At 40.4% G+C, this 17,208-nt stretch overlaps 1 protein-coding gene across 1 annotated transcript in view; it reads left to right on the top strand.

Moving 5' to 3' along the window:
- The first annotated feature begins 655 nt into the window (after positions 1-655).
- PTPRR (protein tyrosine phosphatase receptor type R) overlaps positions 656-17,208 on the top strand; it is a 153,658-nt gene continuing 137,105 nt past the window's right edge. The window contains exons 1-2 of the mRNA XM_071549957.1: positions 656-822; positions 15,343-15,647. Coding sequence (XP_071406058.1) covers positions 759-822; positions 15,343-15,647 — 369 coding nt within the window. The 5' untranslated portion in view covers positions 656-758. The remainder of the gene's footprint in view (positions 823-15,342; positions 15,648-17,208) is intronic.

Consider the following 17,208-nt stretch of genomic DNA (forward strand, 5'->3'; position numbering starts at 1 on the left):
AGCAAATCAATTAAACTCAACTTTAGAAAATGAGCTTGTTACAGGGTTGCTTCATGTTTGGTGTCTTTGCGTGGGTCTGACACACAGTAATCAAATGCCCCAAGTGAAGGTGCTGCATCAGAGTGGTCTGAACCACAGCCTGGAGAACAGTGCTTATTTCTTTATTTCTGTATCAGCTGTGCAAACTACTTATTTTACAGTATGTTTCACAACACATATGCCTGCACCTCAAGCATAAACCCACATACCGTCAGAGTCCTCCCAGACATGTCCAAACTCCTGCGATCAGCGCAGCAGTATCGGGGAGGTGCAATTCCCACCGCAGCAGGAGCCCGGACTGCTCCTTCAGGGGGAAGCGGAGGAGAAATCACCCCCCGCCGCCCATTCTCGCCTCCTGCCCGAACACGCGGCCGCAACTGGACATCTCTTCTGGCCTCTCATACTGCAGCTTCTCGCGGCCCTCGCACTGCCCCAACTCCCTCAGACCGCGCCGCATGCCGCCTATCCCGCCGCATCCCGCCCAGCCCGCCGCCCGCGCTCGCCCCTCGCCTCTGCGTGCGCCAGGCGGGAGGCAGGTGAGGGGAGCCACCCGCCCGCGCGGCGCGGCGCTGCGCATGCGGAGCTCTCCCAGGCATGCTCACTGCCGGGGGCGGGGGGAGCGGGACTCGGTGTCGGCTCGGCTCGGCTCGGCTCCGCTCGGCTCCACTCCGTTCCGCTCCGTTCCTCTCGGCTCGGCTCGGCTCGGCTCGGCTCGCACCATGCGGCGGCGGGCGGCCGCGTGCCTCCGGGCGCTGTGCCTCCTGCTGCACCTCTGCGCCGCAGGTGAGCGGAGCGGGGGTGGCCGCGGCCGGACGCCGGGCGCGCAGGACAGCGGCGAGCACCTGCCCGCCCCCGGCGGCACCTGTTGTGGCGGGAGGCGGGAGGCGGGAGGCGGCGGTGCCCCGGCCCCGCGGCGCCTGCCCCGGTCGCACCGCTCCGGCCCCGCGGCGGCGGCAGCGCCGTCAGCACCGCGGACAGCGCCGGTACCGCGCTCCGGCACCGCATCGCGGGGACTGGCGGGGGCTCGGGCAGCGAGAGGAAATAGGGACACCCTATATCCCTTCTCCTTTCGTTTATTTATTGATCTATTTCCCTATTTATTTATTTTCGAGTATGGGCGGTAGGCGTTGCTCCTTGAATGCGCTCGCGGCAGCAGCGTTTTTAGGAGGGGAAATTTCAGCTGCGACAGCAGCAGGCATTTCGGCTGTATGGTGCTAATAAATCCCCTCTCCGCTTTGCTGGCAAAACGTGCGCCTCATTCAGAAACGCGGAGAGTGATGAGCGCCCTGGTAGGTGCATGAAGTCTCACTGCCAGTTTCGTTCTAGTAGTCACAGCTCACCTTCCTCGCATAAATCTAAGCCATGAGAAACTGCTCGTGGTCCAGAGCCTTCCTCTCTCCTGTGCAGGCTTCAGCATACATACTCTTAGGAGGGAAATAAAATCTGGGGTGACTGTAATTGAATTAAGTTCTCAATTAAGTAAAGTTGAAGAGTTTGGTTTGTCATTTGTAATAAGCTTTACTACTTCTGAAGTAGTAAATTGCTTGTAAGTTCAGTGAAGTTTAATTAGGAACAACAATTAAATGCATAAATATTAATTATTTTGCTCCTGGAAATGTTGATTTTAGGAGGGATTTTTAAGATGCAACTAATTTGTATTGTCTTACTGCAGAATCATTAAAAGTAATAATTGAACTTCATGTCTCTTAATATAGAAGAGCTGCATGAACATATGAACATCTATGTTGTTCTCTTTCTCCTCCTCCTTCTCTCTCCAAAATAAGCTCTATTATGAAAGTAATTGTTTATATGGATACATCAGTGGCAAGCCCTGCCTTTTTTTTTTTTTAACTGTTGTCAGGAGAAGTGGTTTGTATCAGTTATCGGTGTTTTATTGCCCTGAAATATTAGGCTGCACTTCATAAAGCCTCTTTCCTGTATATCTGGAGTTAGGATGTCATGCTATAATGCTTTATATTCATATGTGCAAGAGATTATTGACTGAAAGATAGGGAGCATCCATGATCCATTTTAATAAAAGCCTTAAGGTGCTATTAAATTGTTCTTTTACAACATGTATTAAATCGACCATCTGTAAAAAATTAGTGTACAGCTTCTATTTGACATAATATGTCTTCTATTCTCAGTGTATCCTCTATTAACAGTGGAATTCACGTTAGTTTTGTTGTTCTTCATGTTTCTCTGCTGCTAATGAAAACTGGGTCTATATTCTGCCAGTAAGCTGTTAACTTTTCTAAGTTTTGCTTGTTTCATTGTTACTGGGAATACTTGCAAAGAGACCTTGGTCTTTATTATGCAAATGTATCTAATCACGAGAAGAAGAGAGGACAATAGATATTTATATGGTATTACTTTGTTCCCTGTGCAATCATGGAAATTAATTATTTCAGTGAAGACAAGGGAGAGGATGGACAGGAGTTGAATTCAACCTTTGTATGTTGGGCACAGCTTGCATTGCACGCAAAAGCTGTGCTTCCTCTAAGGCAGGTCTCCATACAACTTCCTGTTGTTGGAAGTCACAACAATGAAATGACAAAGGAAGCGTAACATGCTAAGAGTTCTCTGTTTCATCTGATGAGAATAAAAAAACTTATGCAGGCTACCACTATGGACATCTTTTATGCATAGCCTGGACTTATGAATTATTGATGGTGATTTTGAAGCTTTGGTTGATGTGAAATCACAAAATGCATTCTACTCACTAGGTCACAAATTATATCCCAAATGTCAATTTTTGTGTAATGTGTTGGAAACTGCTTAGCTTTTTGTTCTGAGGATGAATTTAGATGAGACATGTTTCTAGAGAATGGTGAAGACATTGTCAGCAGATATTAAGAAAATCTCCCTTGATATCAGCTGGTGGTAATATATTTTAGGGAAAACATAAGTGTACATTTACTTGAGCTGATGCTATAGGAAAAAGAATTAATGTGTTTAAGTAGTGCTTTGTAGTGGAAAGGTAACGGTTTCCTGTGGAAAGACAACTACGGTTGTGTTTCAGTAGCCACATATATATTCTCAAAAAAAATAGAAAATGTTCTTGTCAAAAACATGATCAGAAATGTTCATGTGCCTAAAGAGGTACCTTTTTACTAGGTTGACTTAGATACTGATTCCAGTATAGCATGACAGTCATATAAAGGGAAAACTGTCTGATTGTGCTGTTAGTATATGCATATATTGCAGCTGAAATCAGACATTGTGTGCACATGTCTGGAAACAGAATTAGGCCCTTTGCTGAGTGCAGCAGGTGAAGCAATCAACCCTTAAGCTTGCTGGTGCAGGAAGACCTAAATTTGTAGCAACTGATTACAGGTCAGCATGAACCTTCAACTCACATCATGCATTGCATGAGACAGTGCATGACAGCAAAGGTTACATGCTCTTCTAGTGTGCATAATCTATTGCATGTTCTTGCAATAAAATCCTAATATCTCCCAACACGACGACACAGCATAGTTTCCTTGCAAAAGAATGGTGCTGGTAGCAAAAACACAGAGTGATGCCTTAAACTAACTTGTAATTAGAAAGCCATTTGAGTAATCCAGATTACTTAATTAATTACCTGTTTCACCTAATTTTCATTTTTAACAACTTTAATAAGTGGAATTAAAATATATGATGAATTAAATGTCCATTTACAGGAAATTTGGGGGAAAAAAAATAAATCTGTGATTCTGTGAAATGGGCTAGGAAAACCATCTAGGCTAGGAAACAGTTAACAATCACCATATTAACCCGCCACCTGCCTTACATTAAAAATCTCTCTTTAGGAAAGCATTTTGGCAGAATTTTCTTTTAAGATGAACAAATCCTGGTCCTGGAAAAGCAAAGAGTTAACAGCTGCATATTTGGTCAGGTCGTCCAAGTCATGATTTCTTGAGCAAAGACCTTATGCCAGCTTGCTAAGGTCTCCTATTATCTCATTGTGTTATTCTCTTAATCAGTGAAGAGATGCATTGCCAACCTTAAGTCAGTATGGACCAATACTTTTCCACTAGCCTTTTTGGAGAGAAAGCACATAGATCCTTGTCTTGACCTCTTGATGGATCTGTTCTTCTAGCCCCTCAGCAGAATCACATAAAATTCAGGGTAGGAAATAGTGGAATTTTATCTTCTTGGAGCAATGCTGTAATAACAGGAGGGATACTTATATCAAAACTGAAATTTCTTTGACTACAAACACTGCTTTGGGTGGAATTTGCAAGGTATGGAAATGTATGTTATAAACATGCTAGACTAATTCTCAGTTAATTGTTACTAGAGTCCACAGTGTTCTTACTAAGTTGTGCTGAGTTCAGCTTTCGTGGTCAAACATGCACTGTGTGGTATTTTCATGGGCACTGCAGTTTATTCTTAAGTGTTAGGGAGCCTATTTTCTATAAATCCACAAGCTCTGTCATAAAAATAAGAAAACTTGGAAATGAAATTGTAGTGTTGAAGTGAGATCTGGATAAAATGCATTTGCCATCAGATCCATTTCAGTAACCTTGCACTAGTGAGTGAATAATTCTAGGTTCTAAATACATTTAGAGGGAAAATGAGGGAGCTCTTGATTTAAAAAATGTGTAAGGATTCTGCTTCATTTCACTAACATAATCTAAATGAATAATTGCCTTCTTCGGAAAACATTTGCTGGCCATGAGTGGGTGTTTTTACTAGAATAGAATTTTCTGTCTTTTATTAGTAGACTCATGGGTAATCAGAGGGTAGTCATCTGTCTCTTTAAAGGTTCTGCTGGGGAGAAATAGTTTTATAGTTCAGCATCTGACTTCATATTTTTGAGAAAGTATTTAGTTGGAAAAGAAACTCTTGTCCTGTTTTTACATGTGGAATTGCTTGGTATTCATAATTTGGGAAGATGTTATCTTCCATGAGAGGTTTATGTTCAGTACCTCCATTAGGAAATTATCGAGATTTGTGGTCTTGAAATCTCTGACTAATTTCATTTGTTGTATTATGAGAAGACTGAGACATCTTAGGCGGCAAAGGCTGGTTCCAGCTTCTCTGGAGAGTGAAGTAGGATTGTTGCTGAAAATCCATGAATTGGCCTCTTGGGGAAATATATCTTTCCAGAAGGAGGCTAATGAGATCACATTGTGTGGCCGTGTTTGATGGTGGCCCCCCTCTATGAGGATGTTATGACACTTGATGTGGGGGATAGAAGGAGGGTTAGGACTCCTACTCCATTAAACACAATCCTGTAGGATTTTCAGCGTGGCTTTGGAATAAATAGTTGAAGAAGTTGGTAAGATCTCCTCAGAAATCCTCAGTGGGATTTTCTAGAGCAATATTACTGCTAAAAAAAGAGCCAAAACTTTAGAACTGAAGTTGACTTCCCTTCATACCAGCTACTGATTTCCATGCAGATACAATATAATCCATGGATAGGCTATGCATTTACATCCACCTTATGCAGAGCAGAATTTTTCCACAACCTTAATTTGAAAAATGACAGTAATCACAAATTATCAAACTGATGCATGTGCTTCTCACACTTTCTGGAAAACAAGTCTGATGTAAGTTCATTAGTGCCAGGGCATACATAGGGCAGAATACTTCAGTGCCTTTGGGACCACTAGCTCATCTCTTAATTCACATAAGTAGACCTAGTGAAATCAATGGTCTGTGGTATCTAGTTTCAGTATTGACATATCAGGCAACAGGCCCATGAAACGAGATGCAAAATGTCTTTTTGAAAAAATACAACTCACATGTTTAATCCAAATTCACTGTAGCTGTGGATATTTTTGGTCAGTGCATTTTTTTCCTACTGAAAAGGACAAATTCAGCAAAAATAAATTTACAGTTGTTCCTATTTTCAGCAGATTGCTTATTAGGAAGGGAAAAAAAAATCCTTGCAATCATCTCCCTCCCTCCCTCCATCCCTCCCTCTCTTGGGGGTGCTTTCCTACTCTCATCATGCATGCATGCATGTGTGCACTTGCTTGCTCTCACAGATACAAACACACACATAAAACAAATTCTTTATACACCTTCACACAAATATGCACACAGAAAGTATGCATTTTGTGTGAATTGATTTTGTTTGATTTTTTATGTCAAAAGTTCTGAACATTGTGCTTGGGGGCAAATAAAAATATTTTTCCAAATTTTTCAATTATTCTGTCCTGTGCTTGCTTAGCTCTGGGGTAGTTTACTTGCTCTGAATTTTGACATGTCATGGATACTGTCCCTCTGCTGCAAGAGAGGCCTTTTAATCAAGAAGGACCTAACTGGGAAAGCACAGAACCCTTCCTATGGAGGACTGTGGCCTTGTGGCCCTGTAAAGTGGTGCTGCCATTGCTAGTAACAAAGCCTTAAGGCTTGTTCTGAGTTTGCAAGGCCTGCTCTGCCCAAACTTTCCTGCCTGTTTTACTTGGGTTGGCTCTGGCAGTGGTTTTGCTAATTAATCAAGCATCTATACCTGTTTCAATGTTGTTTATCTTTGTGTGGTACAATTCCAGTCTAGTCTATACAGGAGGAGTAAGACAGGCTTGGTAAAACAGCAGAGGCACTGAAAGAGGAGACATGGTGTAGAGGAGTTCAGGCACAAGAAGGTAAGAGATGGGGCACAATCTTGGCACTGAAGACCCCATGCTATAAAAAGCTTAATAAAAGGTAAAAATGCAATCCTGGAGTTAGAAAACTAGTTTTAGGTATTTGCACAAAAAGAGCAAAGAGATAGTACCCAACATATATATGTGGCATCAATTTTAGTAAATTCAGATGTAATGTGGATCTGCAGAACATTTGAAGAAAGAGTAGATATAAATGCATGTTAGAAAACAAACAAACAAACAAACAAATATATATATATATATATATATATATATATATATATATATATATGGCCCTAAGAGGAAGGAAGAAGAGAGGAGGAAGAAGAATCCATCAGCACAAGCATCATACTTCTCTTGATGAAGGACTCCTCATAACATCCCCTGACTGACAACACCAGTGTGAAGCAATTGACCTGCGGACTCAGAGAAGCATGGAGTTAGAGTAACACTGGGGAAATGGATAAACCAAATTGAATTGTATCATTCCTATAAATGTGACCTTTTTCTGTATCCCCTTTTTGCTAAAAAAATTGATCTAGACTAGCAATGCTTCTTGAATCAGATTGTTAAGATTTTCATTATCCCAACAGTAAACTGTTGGCTTCATTTATCTGTATAATGTGTGCTTATCTTTGTTTATGAGCAAGACTTTAAAAGTAACAGGGATGAGAAATTCATCTGCCTGAAGGAGTCTGTGCAAAACTATACAGGATGATGCCTGATTGTTAGGTCTATCAGCATTGTTTGGGTAGGGAGTAGCTTAATTTGTGTTGCTCAAACAGGTTTTGTCTAAAGAGGAAGCTGTGGTGTGGAGGAAGGATCTGATCAGGCTTTATGGTTTTGCATTAATCTCTGAATGATGGAAATAATCACAGCCTGCAAATCCTTCTGTTATATGTGAGAAAGTAGTTTCCCAAGTGAATTCTTTTGTCAGTTTCAAAACTTTCAATGTGTTACTTCATGCATGTTGCCAAAGCAGCAAGTGGATTAATAGTTTTTCTTTTCAAGTTTCCCTGGTTTACCTCACAAAAGCACTTTTGAAAATATGTTCAGTTGCCCAGCTAATGTTCAAATCATATTTTAGTCACTGTTTAACTGCATTTTATTGGCAATAATTTTTGGTGCACCATGCTAAAGTTGAACAGCAGTTTGTGTTTGGCTAGAACTGCATAACTTTATTCTAATGAGATTTAGATTTGATTGATGTACTCCTTTGCTGACAGTAAGACATATTGTTAACTAGATGGTACAGATGCAAGGCATCTTGCCTCTAAAGTGCTTTTGTTTGCATTTTTGTTTTCAACATCACTTAAAACTTTATTTCCCACCAGATATGTTTACTCCTTTTCATGTATTTATTGGTCTGTTTGGGACTTTTTTCTTTTTATTTCTTTTTTTCTTTCCACTTGGTAAGGTAGATGAAATAGAGATAAAATAATAGATTTTGTATCTTTTAAAGTCAAAGCCAAAAGAAGATCCTGTTCTCTGCACCAAAAGGGACAACCTTCACAGCCCAGAAGAGACAGAAGTCTTTTAAACCTACAGCAGTGTTTGCCCCGTGTCTACAGTTACCAGTCGTTAGCATTTCCCGTAGTATCATCACCATTGTGACTCCTGAGAGTTAGAGCCATGCTCATAAATGGCCAGCATTATATTAAGCATTTTACCATTAAAGCATTTTTTTTCTCCTTCCTGTGGGGCAGCACTTAATTGGCCCTTATATAGACAAGAGAGAATTGCAAATTGCTGTGCAGGGTGTGAGTCCATTTAAACCTCAATAGTCTGAAAAGCAGCAGGCAATGAATCTCCCAGCTGTAGGAACTTTGGCATTGTTGGAGAGTTTCGATCAATGGTCTGCATAAATACATTGACCTGCCTCTCACAGTGACTAGGGTGGCTGTCCAAAAAGTAATGAACCATGGTGCAAGAAGTGATAAAGCTGAGCCTGTCCAAAATCAGGCTGATTTACAGATTCAGAGAAAGTTTGTGTGGGACAAAGAGGATCCTGCAGAGCGGTGAGCAAACAGAAAGGAAAAAAGCATGAGGAGCTCAGGGTACCAAATTTAATTACTAAAGTTTAGGAAGTCTTTTTTTAATGAGAAATTATTTGGCAACAGCCTTAAGTACTGTAACTCAAATTGCATTTGAGTTAAATTTGTCTTAGAAAGAAATCAGTCAAGTTTCAGCATATTTTCCCCATATGAAATTACTACATTTTTTGATTTTTTCTTCCCTCCAATTTTCATCTTTTTAGCATGAGAGTCTCTAGATCTTTAATACATCAAGTTATCTGTAACTGTAAAGAGACTTCAGTGTTATTACAGTGCTAGTTAGAGTATTAAGAGTGAATCTTAGAACATATGCACTATGTGTCTGTATTTACTTATGCATTTTACTTACTAATCAGATGTAGCACAGCACTTCTGTGACTGGATATAGGGTGACTGCACTACTTACAAGTAACAAATATACAGTATATATCGTTACAGAAAATGTGACTCTTCAGGACTATATTATGAACATAATTTGTTCAGACTAAGACAAATATCAAGACTTAAGAAAATTACCTCAAACTGTTTGTCCAGACACACATCATGACTTTAAACACCATTATCTTGACCTATTGGTTTTATGTTATGTCCCACTGGGATTTTCGTTTTCCAGTGAAATGAACTTGTTTTCTGGCTGTAGAGGATGTTAAGGAGGAGTCTCCCAGCTCGAGTTGTTTTTAATGATAAAATTACTTAAAGGAATCAGAGGTCTGAAACTCTGCTATGGGAAACCTTGGGTTGAGCCATTAAAGAAAACTTGTCTGACTGTCTGAGAGTGGGGTGAGGAGGGAGTGAAGCTGGGCACCCATCGTTTCCTTAACAAGCAGGTGAGATAAAATATCTATAGAGCTGTGATATTTTTATGTTTTCAGAAGAGAAAAAGCATGCTACTGTGTTACTGGTTGATTAATGCATCTTGACTATCTTGAAAATTTTTATGTTTTAGCAAATGTGAAGGTATTTAGGAATTGGAAGTCTAATAATTTTCTGTCAGATTGCTTTAAGATAAAATGTCAACTGTGTGAGACTATTCAGGGAGTCGAGACAGTCTAGGGAAGTCTTGGGTTTTCTCTTTTAAGCTGAGGCCAACTGGAACAGTCAAAATTGCCCTATACACCAGATTTAGGTTTCATTATAGGTTTTCATTTCTGCATATGTAATGCAAATTCGTAGTGTAACACAGGCTCAGAAGAGTGCACTATCTAGGATTCTTGTGATTTACCTGTCTGTTTCCATGAAGAAATTTTGTGCTTCTCATATACTGGGGCCATGTGGGTATTTCACGTGAACTTCTGCTGTCCCATTCTCCATCAGTCTTCTCTGTACTTTTCTTTAATTCCTGACAGAAATAGTTTGATTTTGTATGTTTCTGGAGATAGCTAAGAAAATCAAGTGAACAGCTAGTTCAAACCAGCAAGCAGAACAGTTGGAATCAGCAGAATAGGGAGTTTCACTTGGATTTGTCCGATTTTCCTTTCAGGAAGATGGCAAATGGTGGCATTGATAGAAATACGGAAATTAGCACAAGAAGTGAAGATGCTCACAATTAGAAACTGTGCATTCTGTATCACCCTGGAGCTGCTTGTTGCACTTTAATAGATGAAGTGTTATAGGTGGTAATGGTTCTAGAAGCAAAGCACCAGGTATTGGAAATGCAGCTAAAGATAATCTGAGATTTTGAGGAAGGTGAACAGTGTTGTATAGGAGTAACTAACTTAAAGAAGGGGTTAACAGTGGGCAGGCATGGAAGCAGGATCAAGATAGGCTTTATTGTTAAAAAAAATAAGGAAAAGCAGCAGCAGCATTGAGAAGTTGCAAGGAAAAAGGAAAAGTTAACTTGTAGGTGGAGAATAGAGGAAGCAATAGCAATATTCATCAGAAGCTGAAGTCTAATGAAAAGAGTGGTGACCAATCAGTACGTCACACAGAAGAGCTGGAAAACAGAATCAAGAGATCATGTCAGTATAGAGTCACAGTGCAGCATCTGTTATTCAAGTAAGTTGGAATGGTTACTACTTGAGATGATCTACATGAAGTAAAGGGCAGGTAGGAGCAAAGGTAGACACAAAACTGCTGCTCAGAGAAATTCTGTTGTGAATTGGAAAGAAACCATTGATTATTGTTCATTTTGGATCAAATAAGGAATATTATTTTCCATAAAATCACAGAATCACAAAATCACAGAATCACAAAATCACAGAATACGCTGAGTTGGAAGAGACCCACAAGGATCATCGAGTCCAGCCCCTGGCCCTGCACTGGACCATTCCCAGGAGTCACACCATGTGCCTGAGAGTATCATCCAAACACTTCTTGAACTCTGCCAGGCAAGACCATTTCCCTGGGGAGCCTGTTCCAGTGCCCAACCACCCTCTGACTGAAGAACCTTTTTCTGATATCCAACCTAAACCTGCTCTGACACAACTTCAGGCCATTCCCTCAGGTCCTGTCACTGGTCACCACAGAGAAGAGATCAGTGCCTGCCCCTCTTCTTCCCCTCACAGGGAAGCTGTAACTGCAATGAGGTCTCCTCTCAGTCTCCTCTTCTCCAGGCTGAACAGACCAAGTGACCTCAGCCACTCCTCATACACCTTCCCCTCAAGGCCCTTCAGCATCTTCTTTGCCCTCCTTTGGACAATCTCTAATGGCTTCGTTGTATTGTGGTGCCCAAAACTGCGTGCAGTATCCAGGGTGAGGCTGCCCCAGTGCAGAGCAGAGTGGCACAATCCCCTCCCTTGATTGGCTGACTTGAAGATACCTATACTTAGCAGAGAAATAGATGAGGTTTTTGGATAGAAGAAGTACCATGGAATCACAATCTGAACATACAGCCTGTTCTCCTCAATGCCGAGGCAGAATAAACTACAATTATTTGTAAATACACTTGAATGAATTTTAGAAGAAGGAATACAATTATTTTAGTTACAAGGGTAATAGCAGCATTGAGTGAATATTTGAAGTGAGTCATAAATAACTCTACATCCTGAAGTAGAGTTCAAACAGGGTAGTGTGAGCAGAATATCAGAAGATACTGTAGGATAAAATTTGCTAAGCTTTGGGAGAGAAACCTCTAGGAATTCTGTTTTTTGAGCCTTGTTCTAGGCCAAATTTACTGAATTTTTGTGTATGTTTGGATATTTGAAGCTTAAAAGGCACCAAATAGTCTTTTTTGTTATCATACTCCAGTTCTTCATAGCTTCTGCCAGTTTCCCTGTGAGCCACAAAGAGGCATTTTCTTTTCTGTAGAAGCACAGAACTTGATATAGTAATCCCCATCTTCTCTTAACTGTTGGAAAGCAGCAGTATTTAAAGGTGTTATGTAGCAGAAGTACTGGTGTTTCTAATTACTTAATTCTCCAAGTGTCTGGTTGGTACCTACTGCTTGTGTTTCGAGTGAAAGTCTGGAGTGTCAAGAAATAATTTATTACTCCTTCATCAGATTAAGAGGAAGTTTATATTCCTGTGTAGTATCAACGGTAATCGGCTGTCCTAGTTCAGCAAGTGGGACCAGTTTATCACTGTGTGGGTGTGACCAAAGCCATGTATTCTACACCCTCTATTCATTAACAATGGACAATTTGCAGCCCTATACACAGACTACTAAGGTTAATGGAGTTTTTCACATGGGTCACTGTACAGGCATGTAACCTGCCTAACATAATGGGGCTATGTGGACTTCCCAGACAACCAAATTCAGTATAATGATTTTCTTGGAGTGTATTTGAACTTCTCTGCTGTCAGCTGATGGAAAAAATTTCTGTGCAAGTATAAAATGTTACATTGTATAATTAAACTTGTTAATTTCTGATTTCTACGAGTTGAGCCATTACCAAAATATATTTTGTTGTCTATCTTGAAAATCTGCTGCAATGAACCATGTATGGCTGCAGGGACTTGTGTTACTGATGTGATATTTATCATTCTAATGGAAGGGAGTCTACTGGCATTTAGTAGCAAATGGTGACTGCTGTTAAAACGTACTGAGATTCATAAGCAAATGAGGTTTTCAGGGAGTTCCTTTAACTATTATTTTATCAAAAATAATATTCCATGAAGAACTTGGCTGCTAGTCAATTATAATATTTTTCTGCTTCTTTCAGTAAAAATAAATGAAATAAGTGGGAAAGTTGGAATATTAAAGTGGGTACAAAATGCAGTATAAAGAATTCCAGGAGAAGCACCAGGGATTTGATCCCCTCAGAAACAAAGGAGCAGGAATGAAGGATAAAAAAAGAGGATACACCAAATATGTCCATGGTTACATTCCTGTGTATTATCTATTTTAAATTTTGGAATACTGGTTTTCTGTGAAAGAGATACAAAAATAAATCCAGTAAAGAGGAGACTGTGAGAAGTAGTTGACAAGAAGTCCTGACGCTTCCTTGCTTTTATTTTGCCACTCACACAACTCTCTAAATTGCTAATTAAAAACAACCGTCAGGATTTTATCAATGAAGCCAACACCCACAAATATATTAATGAGATCCCATCAAGCTTAACAAGTTTTGAAGTTCAGCTGTCTTTAAGACTATACTCTGCAGTTTCTCTTTTTTTTCTCTCTCCTGCTCTCAGACATCTTCTCAATCAAAGCCTGACAACAGCTGTATACATGTGACCTCAGTGGTCATCTAGGAAATAGTGTTTGTTTTAACCATTTAAGAGAGTAGCACTATTGATTTTCTGTTCATGGATGTTATTCATTGCTTCACTGCCTATGGACATGGAACAACGTTTGTCAGAGAATGCATTTCCCAGTGATGCATAGCAATCCTATAGCAAGATAAGGTATTGTCCTTGATTTCCCTAACTGAAATTTCATGAGGAAATTAGGTCAACAGAATGTAATTACCTGCACTGAAACCTCCTAAGGGCACTGGGTAGAGCTGTGCAAATGACTGATTATTTTGATTTGCTTACAGAAGCAAAAAACTCAGAGCAAAAATTCAGTCTGAATAGAACAAAATGATTTCTTATTCACTCTGAATTGTGACATGTTGTTGGTGCTGAGCTGTTCTTCATAGCTCATTATAAGAATTAAACCACCATGGATTAATTTTTTTTAACTAAAAATCAGCTCCCAAATATAACATTGCCATTAACTCCAACAGCATCTGTAGAGGAAATTCCAGGCTGATCAGAGTGAGCTCTCTGGGTTCACTTGTCTCAGAATATGAAGTCCCTTTTGTACCACAGTGGGTTTCTTAGAGCACTCTTCCTGGAGGTGACTATTGCAGCTTCAGTTACTTTTGTCTGTGAGGGAGCTGATCCTTGCCTATTTTCCTGGTCAGATACACTGGCTTGCAGACTGTTCAGCTTAAAGGCACTGAAGATTCACTATGTTTCATCCAAGTAAAAAACATGCAAAAAAACCCAAAAAACCAAAATCAAACATGTAAAAACCAAACCCAAATAAAAATTTAGTCTTGGTTCCTTTTATAAAAGCATCATCAGGAAGAAAATTTCTATCAAAAGAAAATTTATTTTTTACTAATACATAATTTGTTAAAACCATGTAATCATAAAATGGAGAAGGCTGGAAGGGCCTCCAGTGGGTCATCTGGCCCAACCTCCCTGCTCAAGCAGGGTCATCCCAGAGCACATGGCACAGGATTGTGTCCAGACTTTTCTTGAGTATCTCCAGTGAGGGAGGTTCCACAACCACTCTGGGTAATTGTTCCAGTGCGTGGTCATCCACACCGTAAAAAAGTTCTTCCTTGTATTCAGGTGAAACTTCCCGTGCATCAGTTTCTGCCTGTTGCCTCTTGTCCTGTTGCTGAGCATCACTGAGAAGAGCCTGGCTTCATCCTCTCACCACCCACCCTCTAGATACTTACAGACATTGATAAGGAACCCCCTCACTCATCTCTCCTAGATGCTGAACAAGCCCAGCTCTCTCAGTCTGTCCTCATTAGAGATATGCCCAAGTCCCCTGTCTCCAGTCCCCTAATCTAAAAGAGTTCTTTGTGCTCAACACCCAGTTATGTAAGATATGGCTAAATCCACACACCTGTATCTCCTCTGCAGAGGGCCAGATGCTCCATTGGCTGGCCAGCTGATGCTTGAGTCAAAGTTGGGTCATGACAACAGTTGGCACAAGGGACTAAAGGGCCTCCTGATATAAGCAGGTGAACAAGGAATGCAAATTTATGATTATGGACTTAACCTGAACTTTCTCTTTCTTACATGTTTAAGTTTGATTCTTTTGCTCTGGTTCTTGGCCTTTTCTCCTCAAGTGCCCAAATATAAAAGATGATCTCTCCAATTCTCATCTTTGATATTACTGGGTGATTGGATACATCAGAAAGTTAACTGCATATGTTTTCTTATTGGAGTTGATACCCATACAAAAGTTGAACTTTGCTCAGCATGTGCTCTGCTCTTTCACACAATTTTTGAAATGTAACCATGGCTGGAAGTATAAATAACATTTTAAAAAGCCCTGTGAAAATGAGCTTAATAATGTGGTACACTTCACATACCTAGTAGACTCTCTGTAGTGCTGTTAACCCATTACTACAGAAAATGCATTGTGGGACTTTAAGGGAATTCTTGTATTCCAAAAATATTCTCCCCAAATTTTGCAGAACCAAAAGATCTCACTGAATTTCCAATGCCATCTACAGACTTGCTAAGCAAGACATTCTAAACTTACTCTTCTTTTTCTACAGGCTGCCTTTCTGAAGACAATGACCACTTTTTGGCAATTCATCAGCGAAAGAGTGGAAAACCTATGTTTATTTATCACCATGTGCAGAATGTGGAGAAAAGTCTGGATACAGACAGTTATAAGAATTCCAAGCAAAATTTCCATTCTTCTTCCCACACCAAAATAAGCAAGTTGCACCCTGCAATAATTGTTAAATCAGCCTTCCCCAGATCTGTTTATGACCCATCCCTCAATCTGTTAGCAATGACTGGTCAAGATTTGGAAGTGGAGAATCTTCCCATTCCTACAGCAAATGTGATTATTGTGGTAAGTGACTTTTTCTGGGTTCTGGAGGGGAGCAGGTGTGTGTGTGCGTGTGAATAAATATGCCTGGAGATGAATATAGACAGATTGTAATTTTTGGTATCCAAATTTTGTATTCCACTGCCTGACTGATCATATAAATCTAAATAATGACCACATGTCTTGAGTTTCTTCCACATTAGTGGAATGTGCATTCTTATAATCTCACTCTGATCAACAAGAAATCTGAAGAACCAGTGCAGAATATGGCTTCTCTGTAGCTAAAGAATTTAGCTTTGCTTCAGTTGCTGTTAATCCTCTTGTCTAGACTGACATTTGCACTGCTTTTACTGGATGGGCTTTATACTCATTCTGCATAGGGCACAAGTAAATGTACTTCAGGGATCAATAGTACAGAGACAGGGAGATTTTAAAGGGGTGACACAAAGGTTTCATTCACTTTTTTCTGGTGAATCCATCATTATGCTTACATAGCTGTTTGGAAAAAAATCGTATTTCTTGCTAAGAATAAGAACTATGTTTTTGTTGGTTTAAGCCCTGTACACTTCCTCTGGGACATATGGATGGGGAACCCTCCTCTGCCAGTTAACTCTGCGTGATCTTTCCGATTCTCAAAAATGTGATGGCAGTGCTTTGTCCTGCAGTGAAGGGCCTATCAGTTTAATGATATAGTGGTACCACCCTGCTGCATCCTCACCCTTCAGGCCAGTGGAGCAGTCTACTGTCAGTAGAACTGTCCTCTGTGGGGTGCACAGCACTGTCTGTATGTGTGCTGCCTGGCACTGCTCTTCTTCACCCTGGTGCATAGGCAGCCCTGCTTGATTATGCAGAAGAGAATTAGCCTCATCTCATTCCTGGAGGGAAGAAGAGCCACTTATAATGGCTTATGCACTCATTAGGGTGAACTAATAAAGATTAAACTGAAACCTGTGAACTGCTCTGTACAGAGGAAAATCCTGGATTGAAAGAGAATGGCCTTTACAAACAAACAAAAAAAAGATAGAGCACAGAACACTAGGGCACAAAGTGTTACAGAATCCCTTATGAGTTCCCTGCCCTCATGAATGCACTAAATGAAATAAAGACCTGTGGCAAAGAAAAAAATATCAAGGGGAAAAAAGATGGTAATTTTACAAGTCTAATATTTAAGTCACTATAAATATATTAGTATATAAAAATACTGTAATAAAAATATAAATATGAAGTAGATATAAAACATCATCATCATCATGGCTCGGCTTCGTGAACAAAGATTTGGGAAGGGCTCTCCCCATGTGGGTGTGCCCTTCCAGCCTGCACAGTGGATTTTTTAGGTGAGGCTCAGCGTGCGCAGAACTGGCCCCATCGTTTAATTCCTAAGGTCCATCTGCCACGGCCGAGCGAGCTTGGACAGTGGCAGTGAAGTCCTCAGGACTAGAACCTACAACTCCCGGCATTCCTAGGAGGTCTCCCATCCAAGTACTAATGGGCCTGACCCTGCTGTGCTTCCGAGATCTGATGGAATCAGGTGTCAGGGTGGCATTTAACTGCCCTTGGATATAAATATAAAGTATAATATAAAGTA

The sequence above is a fragment of the Pithys albifrons genome, chromosome 3, assembly GCF_047495875.1.
Source record: "Pithys albifrons albifrons isolate INPA30051 chromosome 3, PitAlb_v1, whole genome shotgun sequence".
Lineage (NCBI taxonomy): Eukaryota > Metazoa > Chordata > Aves > Passeriformes > Thamnophilidae > Pithys > Pithys albifrons.